This window comes from Gobio gobio (genome assembly GCF_949357685.1).
Source record: "Gobio gobio genome assembly, chromosome: 22".
Classification (NCBI taxonomy): domain Eukaryota; kingdom Metazoa; phylum Chordata; class Actinopteri; order Cypriniformes; family Gobionidae; genus Gobio; species Gobio gobio.
In genome coordinates this window covers 41,253,052-41,268,443 of record NC_137118.1, presented here as the reverse complement: position 1 = coordinate 41,268,443, position 15,392 = coordinate 41,253,052, and the positions used below count along the sequence as shown (strand labels likewise).

The following is a 15,392-nucleotide window of genomic DNA, read 5'->3' as shown; positions in this document are numbered from 1 at the left end:
TATATATTCTACTCACTATAAGAGTGTACTGTTAAAGGATTAGTTCACTTTTAAATAAACTTTTGCTGATAATTTACTCACCCCCATGTCATCCAAGATGTCCATGTCTTTCTTTCTGCAGTCGAAAAGAAATTAAGATTTTTGATGAAAACATTCCAGGATTTTTCTCCATATAATGGACTTCAATGGGCTCCAAACGGTTCAAGGTCCAAATGACAGTTTCAGTGCAGCTTCAAAGGGCTTTAAACGATACCAGACGATGAATAAGGGTCTTATCTAGCGAAACGATCAGTTTCTGCGAGAAACCGAGCAGTATTTATGCTATTATTTTACCTCTTATAAGACGAACGTGATCGTCTCTGAGCTCCGCCGTAACTTCCGCTAAGTGAGGTCAAAATAAGAGCCTGGTAATAGATGAATACGTAGATGCCTCATTAGCGCTTGCAAGGATCAATAGAATGAGGCATCTACGATCGATAAATCTATGACCACGCTCGTATTTTTACCTCACTTAGCGGAAGTTATGGCGGAGCTCCGAGATGATCACGTTCGCCTGATAAGAGCTAAAATAATAGCGTAGAGACTGCTATACACTCTAAAAAAAAGTCTCGTAATCATAAGGGAACCTTTTTTAGTGCTCTATAGCACCAATTTTGGTGCTTCAGTGGTTCTTCAGAGGTGCTATATAGCACCTTAGTCAAAGAACCGGTGAAGAACCTCTGAAGAACCGGTGAAGAACCGGTGAAGAACCGGTGAAGAACCTCTGAAGAACCGCTGAAGAACCACTGAAGCACCAAAAATGGTGCTATATAGCACTAAAAAAGGTTCCCCTATGATTACGAGCCAAGAACTATTTTTGGTGCCATATAGAACCTTTTTTTTTTTAGAGTGTATATATATAAGGTAACTCAATAGAAACTAATGTTAGATATGATAGTAATTTATTTGTGTATTAATTGGGTGTTTATAAAAGAAAGATGTCTTGATGGGGGTCCCTCACATGAGGTGTTCATATTTTGGGGTCCGTGGCATCTAAAAGTTCTAAAAGCCCTGGTTTAGACAGTATGGCGAATTACTTTTTTACTTAAAAAAGTATTTTTTGCAGAAGGAATGGTCACATGTGGCTTCTTTCTTCCAGAAAGGTAGAGGGATTATATGAGCATATCTACAGTATGAGTATCATCACTCTAGCTCATTCCTGATTGAAGGAATAAGCAATGTTGCAACTGCCCCATGTTTCAACCGTCCCCACTCTCCCCTAATGCAGCCATTTAACACTTTCAAATGAATATACAAAACATTTGAAGGAAATGGTGGACTGTGAAACAAGAAAAGGCGTGAAACTTTGACTTGTAAATAACATTTGCATGCATGTAGGAGGGAGGATGTTTCCACTCAATAAGATGTTGACACACCCAGAGGAAATTGTTATTGCTTGCACATTGCTTGTCATGAACTGGCTTTTTAAAATTTCTTTATACTATGTTGTTTTAGGTCAACTTATGATGTTTGCGTGGTTTTTACATTTAAAAACATCATAATGTATAAGTAATAGGCTATTTTCTGCCCTGGTTTTGAGGCTCTCTTCTGCACGCTCAGATTTTATGGGCGTGCCGCACTGAAGAGTTGGAAGTAAACGCCCACGGCTAGGATTGGATAAGATTTGCATCTTTAATGAGCTTCGGCTCCCCTTGAGTACACCGTGAGGGATTGTTTTGAACCATGTGGGAAAACGCAACCGGAATTATTCGTCCCACAGGGCTCGCAAAACATCTTTATCAAACAAACACGATTCATCTCTCATCCACCCGCGATTGATTGGAATGTTATTTTTTTATTACTTGGCCGGCCCGATCGGTGGATATAAGCGTGAAACGTGCATCACACACACACACACACACACATGTATCCAAATATTAAGTCAAGAGAGTGAACAACACACATCAAGAACCTAAAATGAATGATTCTCCAGCCTGTGACAGCGTGTTATTAGACAGGTACACATAATCAATAGATATCAAACGATCTGTAACAATACAATACTATCACATATAAAAAAAAACATGTTTTACTCACATAAGTGTGCATGGTTAATCTCATCCTATCTGCAAATCCAGTCTCTAGTTTACAAACGAATCCGTGATCAGAAATGAAGGAACAAACACACAAAGTCTTCCCCACGCGAGCAGGATATTAATTAAAAATAAAGTTCATCCATGCATTCATAATATTGGAATCCGAATGAAGCTTATGCGGTATGTTTGGAAATTCTATCCGGTTTAGCTCTATGTAGGCCTGTGTTATGTTAGTGGCATGAGTCGGTGGGCGGGGCTACAGAATCAGGCGTTGTTCTTCATTACACTCTCACGTCATAGCCGGGCACATTCCGAGATCCAGCGTTTGCTGGGCCTGGTGTCTATAAAAGCTTTTCTTTGACTAACAAGGAAGTTTTCAGCTCTGAAACGTACAGGATATTCTTATATTACCATGACCTTTTATATATCAAAAGCTAAAGGGAAAAGTTGATTTTTCAATCCATGACCCCTTTAATTTATAGCTTATGTTATATCTCAGATTCCTCAGCAAATCTAGACACAAATACTGACCTGTAGTAAAAACATAGAGCTAAAATCAAGGTGTAAGTATTCGATGTTAGATGGGGGTCCCTCACATGAGGTGCTCATATTTTGGGGTCCGTGGCATCTAAAAGTTCGAAAAGCCCGGGTTTAGACAGTATGGCCAAAACTCTGAGCATGAAAAAAAATACTTTTTTACTTAAAAAAGTATTTTTTGCAGAAGGAATGGTATAAATACAATATAGGTACAATATATCTGGGTGTCACTTATATCAATGTTCTATATATTGTCATATCGTCCAGCCCTAAAACTTGTATAGTTTTTGTCAGTGTTTGTTTAAAAACAGCTAATTTATGCAGAATAAAAGTAAATATTTAATTGATGAGTTGTCAATACAATATATAACAATACAATATATATGGTATGATTTAACCCCAAAATTCAACATATTGACACAAAATGATAACTGCAAATCCACGTTTGGCTGCCTGGAGTCCAGTTGTTTCTGTGAATTGCAGCGATCCATTTGCTTCTCTTTTCTGTAGCTTTCGGCCGTCTGTAAAAATATACCTCAGATTTCTTGTCAAATCTGTTTGTGCAGTCAATCTCAAATCTCTCCCGTTTTAGATGTGTTTTTCGCAACCAATGCTTCTGCTTTTTTCCACTCAGTGGGCGTAACAGTCACTCCGGCCAACGGTGATGTCACAGGGATAAAAAAAAAAAAAAAAGTCTTTGTTATAAACCAAGCCAATCAGCTACGTGGTGATTCACAACATTACAAACTTTGATTGGAAGAAAAAAAGACTGCGTACTTAAGAACTACAATCCCATGAAGCATTGCAAACAGCATAATGAATTAAAAACGATGGAGAAAACTTCTTAAATGTTGATATATAAACAATATATTTTAAGTTTATTGCAAAATATCGATATATACATATATTTACGTATTTTGAAAGCTTAGAGAGATGCTTCACGGGAGTGGGCGGAGCTAAAGAGCTATTTTGGAGCGTATTGACTTGATTGGCGTAATTTGCTGTACAGCATCATGGGTAATGTAGTTTTTTTCACTAGGAATTCTACTAGAATATATAATTATTTAAAAAAATAATCTGAAATGCAAGCTTTGCATATTTAATGAGCTTCGGCTCCCCTGTGTGTACACGTGAGGCATTGTTTTGAAAGTGTGTGGGGAAACGGCAACCGGAATGATTCGTCCCTCAGGGCTCGCAAAATGTCTTTATCAAACAAACACAATGATTCATCTCTCATCCACCCGCAATTGATTGGAATGTTATGTTTTGTTACTTGGGCCGTCCGATCGGTGGATATAACCGCAAACCGTGTTTTACTCACACAAGTGTGTTTCTTCATTCATTCATGTAATCTCATCCTGTCTGCAAATCCAGTCTCTTGTTTACAAACGAATCCGTGGTGAAATGAACATACATGCAATGTCTTCCCCACGTGAGCTGGATATTCATTAAAAATAAAGGTACATTTCCAATATTAGATTCTGAAGGAAGCTTATGCAGCCACTGTGTTCTTCCACAACCAGGCACAGCGAAATATCTTACTATCTTCGGCATGTTTATTGCTCGGTAGCGATCAGTTTAGCTCCACGAGTCGATGGGCGGGGCTACAGAATCAGGCGTACTATTGAGGCGGCGTTTCACCACTGTTGGTACATTCTGAGATAGAGCGTTTGCTGGGCCTGGTGTCAATAAAAGGTTTTTTTTTTACTTGCAAGGAAGTTTTCAGCTCCGAAACTTACAGGATATTTGTTATATCACGATTAACATTTATATATCAAAGGCTGAATGAAAAGTTGATTTCTCAATTCATGACCCCCTTTAACAACCTCGTAGCTCACAGTAGGGCTGCCTTTAAAGCCTTAAAAGTAATCGTTGAAAAATCAACTTCCCTACGAATGGAGATCTTACTTCCAGAACCGACTTGCACTCTTTTCCCCACCAAATTTTACTAATGTGACCGTAATGAGCAACTTTGAGGCTTTTCTTAGGAGAAACATCTGAAATGCACGAGACTTTAGCAAAAGTCTCCATACTAAAAAGATTCAATTTGTACATTTTCTTTCCAATGGGCATATTTTGTTATGATTTGTAATCAGTGGAGCATAAATGCCCTATTTCTGTCAGATCTCTTTCAAAATAAAAGCCTTTAATAAAAAAATCAGGACACTTCAGGGTTAGAAAAGATTTAAATGAATTTATTTTTCACATTTCTTTAGAGAAATCAGTTACATTTTTTTCTTGATCTCCAAAATGAAGTATTCATTAAACAGCAGAGAACATTTCACATATACTTCAAAATAAATACATCATCTGGTCTCTGCTGCAGTAGGACGTCACTTGCAGGGGGAAAAATACTACTTTAAAACCTGCACTACAAACTGCTCTAAGTACAAAGACTTAAAAATGACAGCAGGCAGGACGGGCCACAGACAGACAGACAAACAGGACGGCGCCACCACGACTCCTTTATATCGGAGCACGTACCTCAGGGTTAGACTGTCCCATAAGTCACGGTATTGAGGCGAAAGAACACTGTGCAAACCCATCACTTGTTTTTTTTCCACTCACTCATGTCATACACACACACACGCACGTTTGTGAACAGCAGAATGAGAACCTCCGGCTTTGAGTGCACACGTGTTGAGTCACATGTCGTAAAACCACAGTAACGTCTACAGGCCGAACGATCTCTGCACTGATACTTCCTGTTTCACAGACCCTTTCCCTTCACGCCCCTCTCTCTCTCTCGGCTGATGAGCGCCCTTTCCTCTGGAGGTTGGGGAGGTGGGGAGAGTGGAATTGTCAGGATCTATTTACATCACTTCCTCTAAGAGCTGGAGCAATACGGGACGTGTCTGTGGGCCTCTTCATATGGACACCTCATATTCTCTCGTGTCCTGTAGAAGAAAAAAAAAACACAAGAGATGCTGTGAGAATTCCATTCATGTTAGCATTCTGGAGCATCTTCCAGCATTTGATCATGCAAAAAAACTCATTGCTCCCACAGGTGATGATGTTCTACGAGGTGATTTCCTGCCCCCTGTGGTTCAGGATGGTTGGTTAGGCAATTGCCTGGTGGTTGCTAGGGTTTTCTAGGAGTTTCTCAGATGTTTTTGGCTGACTAGACTTATGCAGTTGCTAGGGTGCTCTGGGAAGTTGAGAGGGAAGTGCTATGTGGTTCCTAAGGGGTTCTAGATGGTTGCTAGGGTTTTCTGGGAGTTGTTAAGTGGTTTCTCAGATGTTTTGGATGATTGCCAAGATTTATGTGATTGCTAGGGTGCTCTGGGAAGTTGCTAGGGAAGTGCTATGTGGTTCCTAAGGGGTTCTAGGTGGTTGCTAGGGAGTTGCTATGGTTTTCTGGGAGTTGCTAAGTGGTTTCTCAGATATTCTTGGCTGACTACACTTATGCAGTTGCTAGGGTGCTCTGGAAAGTTGCCAACGAAGTGCTACGTGATTTCTGAGAGGTTCTAGGTGGTTACTAGGGAGTTGTTAGGCGGTTGCTAGGGTTTTCTGGGAGTTGTTAAGTGGTTTCTCAGATGTTTTTGATGATTGCCGAGACTTATGCTGTTGCTAGGGTGCTCTGTGACGTTGCCAGGGAAGTAATATGTGGTCCCTAAAGGGTTCTAGGTGGTTGCTAGGGTGCTGCTATGGTTTTCTGGGAGTTGCTAAGTGGTTTCTCAGATGTTCTTGGCTTACTACACTTATGCAGTTGCTAGGGTGCTCTGGGAAGTTCCCAGCGAACAGCTATGTGGTTCCTAAGGGGTTCTAGACGGTTGCTAGAGAGTTACTAGGTGGTGTCTAGGGTTGTCTGGGAGTTGCTACGTGGTTTCACATATGTTTTGGAGGATTGCCAGACTTATGCGGTTGCTAGGGTGCTCTGGAAAGTTACCAGGGCAGTGCTATGTGGTTCCTAAGGGGTTCTAGACGGTTGCTACAGAGTTTCTAGGTGGTTGCTAGGGTTGTCTGGGAGTTGCTACGTGGTTTCACATATGTTTTGGAGGATTGCCAGGACTTATGTGGTTGCTAGGGTGCTCTAGAAAGTTGCCAACAAAGTGCTACATGGTTCCTAAGAGGTTCTAGACGGTTACTAGGGAGTTGTTAGGAGGTTGCTAGGGTTTTCTGGGAGTTGTTTCTCAGATATTTTTGATGATTGCAGAGACTTATGCTGTTGCTAGGGTGCTCTGTGAAGTTGCCAGGGAAGTAATCTGTGGTTCCTAAAGGGTTCTAGGTGGTTGCTAGGGTGCTGTTATGGTTTTCTGGGAGTTGCTAAGTGGTTTCTCAGATGTTCTTGGCTGACTACACTTATGCAGTTGCTAGGGTGCTCTTGTTCCCAGGGAACTGCTATGTGGTTCCTAAGGGGTTCTAGACGGTTGCCAGTGAGTTGCTAGGTGGTTTCTAGGGTTTTCCGGAGGTTGCTAAGTAGTTTCTCAGATATTTTGGATGATTGCCAGGACTGTTATATGGGTGCTAGGGTTCTCTGGGAGGTTGCCAGGGCAGTGTCATGTAGTTCACAAGGGGTTGTTGCTAGGCAGTTCCTAGGTGGTTTCTAGGGTGTCCTGGAAGATTTCCAAGGTGGTAATATGTGGTTCATAAGGAGTTTTGAATGGTTGCAAGGGAGTTTCTCGGTGGTTGCTCAGATGGGCAACTTCAGTCCTGGAGGGCCTAGAGTTTAGCCTAATCAAACACACTTGAACCAGATAATCAATGTCTTCAGGATTAAAGCTACAGGCAGGTGAGTTTCAGCTAAACTCTGCAGGACAGTGGCCCTCCAGGACCAAAGGGCCCATCCCTGTTCTATGTGATTGCCAAGGCTTTGTTATGCAGTTGCAAAGGTGTTCTAGGAGACTCTCACCCCTCCAGTCTCGTAGAGGGGGTTGTCAAACTCAGTTTCCACTGTGATTTGGCTGTAGGGATGCGGATACATCAGAGGAAGTCTCAGGTTTGAATGATAACGGCACCTGAGGAACACAGAAGAGTGTTTGACTGGGGTTTAAACGCAGCATATGTTCTCTCGTTTCAGCAATGGACAATCATAGTGTTTACCCACGTTACACTTCTAGTTATTTAATGTTTTATGAAAAAAAAAACAATGAACAATGTCATTTCACAACATTATCAGTACAAGCAGCTTTGAGCAGTCTATTAAATGAGCAACAGAACATGTGTAAGTGCTCATGAACAATGGCAGCTCTTTATTGTTGTACGGAAGTAAAACCTCCACTCATTTTCTCCATAAGGAAATTGATTTTGAACGATAACGAGTGAATTTCCCTACGCCCTCAAAATGTTTGTGTATGTTTATTAATATGCATATGTTGCAATAAGCGTAAAATATATTGTTTTTATACATATGATCAACATTTGTAAATGAGTAGTTTTATATTTCTCCATCGTTTTTAATTTGAAAACGTACCTCCTACATACTTCTGCTCAATTTTCATTTTTCTTCAGTACTCCGTCTGGGATTGCGGTATATTCTCTGGTTTTCTCAGGTCAAATTTTAACCGATCCAATCAGCGAACAGAGGGAGTGGCTGAGAACGATGTCGTTGATGTTGTGCTAGTTTGAGATGATATACGTCACGGCCAAACGTTTGCGATTGGTTATGGCAGATCCAGAGCGGCTCTGGGCAGATCCAATAGTTTTAAACTTCAACAGAGTAACCGTCTTCAAGGAAGTAAACGCTTGTCAATGGAGAGTGGCCAGACTCTCTGTACTAATGTAATGTACGAGAGTCTGGTAGGACCAGGCTAATTCGATTATGCTGTCTGCAATGATTCATGGGATTGTATTTCTTTCCCTAACTAAAGTACACAGTCTTGTATTGTCTTTTTGTCCAATTTTCAAAAACTCCTTTGCTTCAAATCAAAGTTTGTATTGTTGTGATATAACATTACCACTGCAAATACACTCCATTAGTAATACTTACACTTTCCACAGTATATTGCTCACCTTGTGACATAGATGTAGGCCCCTCCCAGTAAAACAGACACTAGCAGCACCAGTATAAATATTGCTAGAGCCATACTTCCTCCGTCAAAAGAAGAGTCTGCCGCAGCCTCGGCCACTAGACAAAATATGACAAGAATTCAGTTTCGCCTGCTTTACCCACTACAGCAACCATGAAACTTTATACAATCTCTCTGATAACAAGGGTAACAATGGGTAAATACTTGGATACAATCTATAAAATCAAAATCTTTGCATACATTAGTACATTAAACATTAAAACTTACCCTCAAGTGCATGATTGCCAGAACATTCATGATTGGCTGAAAACATTAGGGAAAAAAATAATATATATTTCAGCTTCTAATATATTATATAATAGTAATAAAGCAATAAAAATGGTCATGAAAAAGCATTTTGTTTTCATGTAGTATTCACATCACAGATATTTAAATATTTTCTTTACAATTATATAACATATATGGACCTTTTACATGAAATATATAATCTTGCACGTAACATCTAAAAGCCATATATATATCTGTTATATCTGTTATGCAGCTTCATTATGGTAGTTATAAATAGAAAACAAAATGCAATTATTGGGAATAATAAATTATAGTATATATTAAATAATATTAAAAATCATTATAAAAAATAATAATAATCATAATCATACAGCTTGGTGTAAGGGATAAACCCCTGTACATTTATACTAATTCACTGTAAATATATTTTCTTACCTTTGCAAAGAGGTAATGGACCACTCCAAAATGAGGGATTTCCCAGAATGCACTTGATGGCCATCTCACCAATGAGCTCATAGCCTTGGTAGCACATGAAGGTTAGAGACTCTCCCGGTAGGTAAAGCCTTTTAGACAATATCTGGTAGCCGTTGTCAGGAAGGCCGGGATTCTCACAGGACACGGACTCTTCCGCTATTGGAAATAAAATCAGGAATAGTTGAGGGATTAAAAAGGGACTTGAATATAAAATACAGAAATTTTGGATTAAACATTTGTGGGAACTCACAAACGCAATGTGGCAAGCGAGACGTCCAAACAGGGGTGCCGGGTTCTCGACCATAGCAAGTGAGTGTGGCGCCACTCTGCAGGATGTATCCGGGAATGCAGCTATACTGGATAGTGGTGCCAACCAAGAGTTTGGGATCAGACAGAGTGCGTGTGGAGTGCTCCACGTGTCCAGGGTCTGTGCAGTACATAACTAATGAGGGGAAGGGACGAGAAAAAGAGACAAAGCTGAGAAGGATGACATTTGAATCTGCTGGAAGTAAAAGTGCATCAGACTCCAATTAGCAAAGACACCTAACTATGCTTGACTCACTCTTCTCACAGAACGGAGGCTGGGTGTTCCAGCTTAGGTCCACCTGACAGGTCAGGGTTTCACTGCCCACGAGGTCGTACCCCGGGTCGCACTGATATGTGATGCGGGCTCCACGCACAAGCGCTACGTGAGACGTGGTCTTCCAGCCGTTCTGGATCTCAGGTAGATCTGGACACGAGTCATTGCGTGATACCTCTGGAAAACAGGGGTAAAATGATTTAACCTCTTCTATTCCTCACACATTAATTAGAGATTAGATTTTTTTTGTGCATAACCTGTTTATTGACAATTAACAGGATGAAGATACATTAGAATATCAGAAAAATCCCTATCCCACCCCAACATTTTATTGTTTGACTCTGTGCAGGCCAGTCAAGTTCCTCCACACCAAACTCGCTCATCCATGTCTTTATGGACCTTGCTTTGTGCACTGGTGCGCAGTCATGTTGGAAAAGAAAGGGGACATCCCCAAACTGTTCCCACAAAGTTGGGAGCATGAAATTGTCCAAAACGTCTTGGTATGCTGAAGCATTAAGAGTTCCTTTCACTGGAACTAAGGGGCCAAGCCCAACCCCTGAAAAACAACCCCACACCATAATCCCCGCTCCACCAAACTTTACACTTGGCACAATGTAGTCAGGCAAGTACCGGTTCTCCTGGCAATTGCAAAAGCCAGATTCATCCACCGGATTCCCAGACAGAGAAGCGTGATTGGTCACTTCAGAGAACACGTCTCCACTGCTCTAGAGTTCAGTGGTGGCGTGCTTTACACCACTGCATCCCACGCTTTGCATTGCACTTGGTGATGTAAGGTTTGGATGCAGCTGCTCGGCCATGGAAACCCATTCCATGAAGCTCTATACGCACTGTTCTTGAGCTAATCTGAAGGACATACAAAGTTTGGAGGTCTGTAGCTATTGCACACTGTGACCCTCAGCATGCGCTGACCCCACTCTGGGATTTTACATGGCCTACTACTTTGTGGCTGAGTTGCTGTTGTTCCCAATTGCTTCCACTTTGTTATAATACCACTAACAGTTGACCGTGGGATATTTAGTAGTGAGGAAATTTCATAAATGGACTTAATGCACAGGTGGCAACCTATCACGATACCACGTTTGAATTCACTGAGCTCCTGAGAGGAACACATTCTTTCACAAATGTTTGTAGAAGCATCTGAATGATTGAATTCAATGATTTGTATATATATATATATATATATATATATATATATATATATATATATATACACACACATCTACAAAACCATTCTTTGGAAGCGCGTTTCCATCACGAAAAAAGAAAGAAAAAGTAATTGCAACTTTTATCTCACAATTCAAACTTTATAACTTGCGATTATAAGTTTATATACCACAATTCTGAGAAAAAAAAAGTCAGAATTGCGAGTTATAAACTTGCAATTGCGGGAAATAAAGTCTGAATTCCGAGATATAAAATTGTAATTACAGGGAGAAAAGGTCAGAATTGCATGATTTTTTTTATTTTTATTTATCCGTAGTGGAATGAAGCTTAAATATAGTATCTATATACACATTAGATTTACCTTAAGAGGTGCGTTATTTTTTTTTTAAGAGATTATGTTTTTTGCCTAGCGGATGATGGAAGTCCCATCTACACAGATTAAAGAATGATTCTGAGTCATAGAGACCAGAATATCACTTGAGGGTGGATTTTATTGACCTAGGCCAGTAAGTAACCACTCTGGAACACTCTGGTGACCACATATAGCAAAACGCTAACAGCTAACAACCACCCACCCACAACACTAGCATCTTGGAGGGACTTATGCATGGGCAAGCACCACACACATTTTTAGGAAATGTAAAATCTAGTTTTATATTATTTTTGGCCTTTTGAGAATCAAAAAGTCTACTTGAACTTGCTTCACCCACACGAACGTGTCGGCTTGGTGTGTAGGAGCATGTGCGCTAACCGCTAGGTCAGAGCCCTGAACATTTTGCTTTATTCATAAGATTTCAGATCACGTAGCTTGCAGAAGAATTATAAATAAATGTAAAAGTTCTGAGCAAATACATTTTTTATTAAAAAGGCATTCAAAACAGTTTTTCAACAGAAATTATTCTTAGCATGGCTGGATGTTCTTGTATGATGTTAGTGCAGTGCTAATGGGGTTTTCTTTTTATTCCACATGCATTCAGTTCATTAGCGGTTTGATCGTGTGCAAATCAGGCGCCATTGTGAATTCATAAGGCATTGGTGACCTTTATTCTCCTGGGAACTTTATCCTCCACCATTATACGAACATAAAAAGAGTATCTCTGTCTCTTTAGTTCAAGCCATTACATGCAAACGTGCTATGTGTGTATGTGTGCGTTTCCTATGGGAGAGGATAGAGACTAAACTAAATGTGAATGAATGAGGACAGCCAGGAGAGAAGGAGGAGAAGAGGATGAAGGGAGATTTCAGGAGCTGAAAATAGTTGCGCCTGTGCAAAAAAAAGAAGCATTGATTGAAATGCATGCCGACCACTTGAGAACATAATGGATCGGTTGAAGTAATTTGAAAAGAAAGAGTTGCATCGAGACTCTCTGTGGATTCGTGACATTCACACCAGACTGAAAGTTTGTGTAAAGCTTGTCTTTAATAGGGGGAGGTGGGAAAAGAAATGCTGTGATCGACTAATTTTGTTTAGCCAGACTATCAACAAAGTCTAATCCAGTGTTGTTATTGTTAACTAAAACTATAAAAAAATTATATTTTTAATAAAATAAATAGAATTGAAATAAAGCTGAAATAAAAAAAAAAAAATATATATAAATATTTAAATATTAGATCTAATGTAGGCAACTAACTGAAATAAAATAAATGTTATAAAACTAAATTATATATATATATATATATATATATATATATACAGTGCACAGCAGAAATCAATACACGCCCTCAACAAAAACAAAATATGTATTTTCTTAATGATCACTAATACCATTCATGGAAAGATGGCAAAATTGAAATGTATTAAACATATACTTAATAAAACCAGAGATATATGTCATTATTATCCGTAAAATAAGTATATCAGCCAATTTTGTTTAAATGAAGGATTGCAGAAATGAGTACACCTTAGATTTCATTCAACAAATGTATAATATTCAACTACTTAGTATGTCCTGCATCATTTTAAGTATCTGCTCTGATTGCTTCTTGGCATGGAGAGTACAAGTTCATGATAAATTGTCACATCTGTCCTGTTTAACACCTAGATGATGACCTCCTTAAATGCCCTGAATCTTTAATGGGGAGTGTTGCTCAACTCGTCTCTACAGAATCCTCACAGGTGCTTAAGAGTGTTAAGACTGGGTTAAATACATGTCCACAGAAGGGTTTTCACCTTGGGAGAATGCATATCGTCATTGTCATCTTGAAAAAATACCCAACAACGCAGGGAATGAGGAGAGGGTAGCATCTTCTATTTCAAGTTTTTGTATTACATCACACAGTGGTGTGTGAATTCATGACAGCATTGATACAGAACAACTCTCACACATCTGCAGCCCTCATACATCCCTATATAAGAGCTTTACCATCACTGTGCGAACCAGGCACTTTTCACTGTACTCCTCCTCTAGCAACACCAGAACATTTTAGATGCTGTTAAATCCAAAATGATCGACTTGGTCTCATGAGACCAGAGTATGGATTCCCAGAAGTCTATATTTTGTAAATATGGTACTTGAAAAAGGCTAATTGACTTGCTAATTGTGCTTTGGCTACAGTAGACAGTACAACATGCATGTCACTTCTGCAGACTGCATCTGTGAGATAAACACTCACTCTTTTCATAGCTTTTGCTGGGACACTCACTTGGAATTTCTCTTACTCTTTACCTAGCAAAAAAAAAATCACTCATCATTAAATGAAAGCTTACAATAAAGGCCTGATCATTTTAGTTGCCTTGTCACAAGTCCATTGTTTTTGAATTTCTGTTACTTTTGCTATATTTTCACACCTAAAACAATGATTTGGTAATCCTCTTGTACCACTGTCCTCTTTTGTGCTAAAAAAGAAGTCTCCTGACAGTTCTCTCCCAAGTGGTTCAATTGTTGTCAGCATTAAGTCTGAGAATGATTCAGTGGGCTATATAACACTTTTAATGGTCAAGAAATTACTTCTCTTTAAATGTTTTAAGAGTTTAAAAATTTTGTTTTATTTAGTAACTTTCAGGAGGGTGTACTCATTTTTGCAACGCAACATTGTATCTCTTTGATAAGAAAATCTTATTTTCCTGAATAATTTTAACATGCTTCTTAGGTAATTTGTGAAGCAGACTTCCTGAAACATTATGTCTCTAAAGAATTCTAACATGTCTTCTTAGTAAAGAGTAATTGCTGATTTTGTTATGTTTCAGAGGGGGTGTACTCATTTATGCTGTGCACTGTATATATATATATATACACACACACACATTCATTCAAATGGTAAATTAAATATTAATAAATAATTATATCTACTTCAGTCTTTTCTGCTGGAAAATTCCGCCATGTAAATAGCGAATCCACCATGGTGCGAGCGCATTCCCATTTAAAGGGAATGGGAGATGAGATGAGGTTTATTGCACGTTACGCCCAAAACACACCCAAGAGAGACTAGGTACAACCCTTTTGGACCATGTGCCCGCCGCATTGACCTCTTTTTCCCGTCATTAAACTAGCAAAAGTGGATTCGGATACGCCCTAAGTGCAACTGCGCCATGCTCTTCAAACCATGCACTCAGATCGTAATCTGCGTTCTCCAAGATAGTTTACTTAATATACAAACAAAACTTTTCAACTCCAGACAAGGCCATTTCTGTTTGCAAGATGCATGAGACTGTGTCTAATGTATGCCTTTTAACTGTTGCAATTAGCTTGAGTGTCCTTACCCATGTAGTTGATGATGAAACCCTCCCCCTTCCCGAAGACCAGGCCGGCTGGGTCTGAGTGGAAGGTGATGGTGAGGTCAGGGGTCGAGGAGGACATCTTAAATGGGCTGGTGCCCCCAACAAACTGGCCCAATATACGCGTGGTGACCTCATCTCCATCCAAAATGGTTAGCATATCACTGTCGCTCAGATTCAAGCTAATGAGAGAGAGGGAGACAGTGGGCGAGAGGTGAGTGGTGTGGGAGGAAATGAGAAAATGAACGAGTCATTCAGGCAGTTTGGTGAGTCATCGCATCCAGCAGGTCTGTGGGTTTCATTCGATTTCAGCAGCAGCCTGACGCATCAGCCACCAGAGCAGCTAAACCAGCAGACTTTGCTGTTGTTCTCAGAACAGAATGTTCCAGATGGACTTACAGCTGCACGTCCAGCAGGACGCGTTTGTCCTCGCCGGCGTGAATCCTCCAGCTGCAATCCTCGCCCTCCCCGTACCATTCGGGCCAGTTTGGGGACAGAATAACGCCGCTGGGGCCGGACAGGTCACCGCCACAGAGAGCTGCAGAGAGTCGACATGGACACGTGTCACA

General features: G+C 40.0%; 1 protein-coding gene across 1 annotated transcript in view; it reads right to left on the bottom strand.

The window, feature by feature from the left end:
• Positions 1-4,788: 4,788 nt before the first annotated feature.
• Positions 4,789-15,392, bottom strand: part of sez6l (seizure related 6 homolog (mouse)-like) — an 81,038-nt gene continuing 70,434 nt past the window's right edge. Inside the window, exons 9-17 of the mRNA XM_079804426.1 lie at positions 15,223-15,361; positions 14,809-15,005; positions 9,906-10,100; positions 9,594-9,785; positions 9,305-9,499; positions 8,849-8,884; positions 8,565-8,679; positions 7,465-7,570; positions 4,789-5,509 (exon numbers count right to left, since the gene is read on the bottom strand). Of these exons, the coding sequence (XP_079660552.1) occupies positions 5,480-5,509; positions 7,465-7,570; positions 8,565-8,679; positions 8,849-8,884; positions 9,305-9,499; positions 9,594-9,785; positions 9,906-10,100; positions 14,809-15,005; positions 15,223-15,361 (1,205 nt within the window). The 3' untranslated portion in view covers positions 4,789-5,479. The remainder of the gene's footprint in view (positions 5,510-7,464; positions 7,571-8,564; positions 8,680-8,848; positions 8,885-9,304; positions 9,500-9,593; positions 9,786-9,905; positions 10,101-14,808; positions 15,006-15,222; positions 15,362-15,392) is intronic.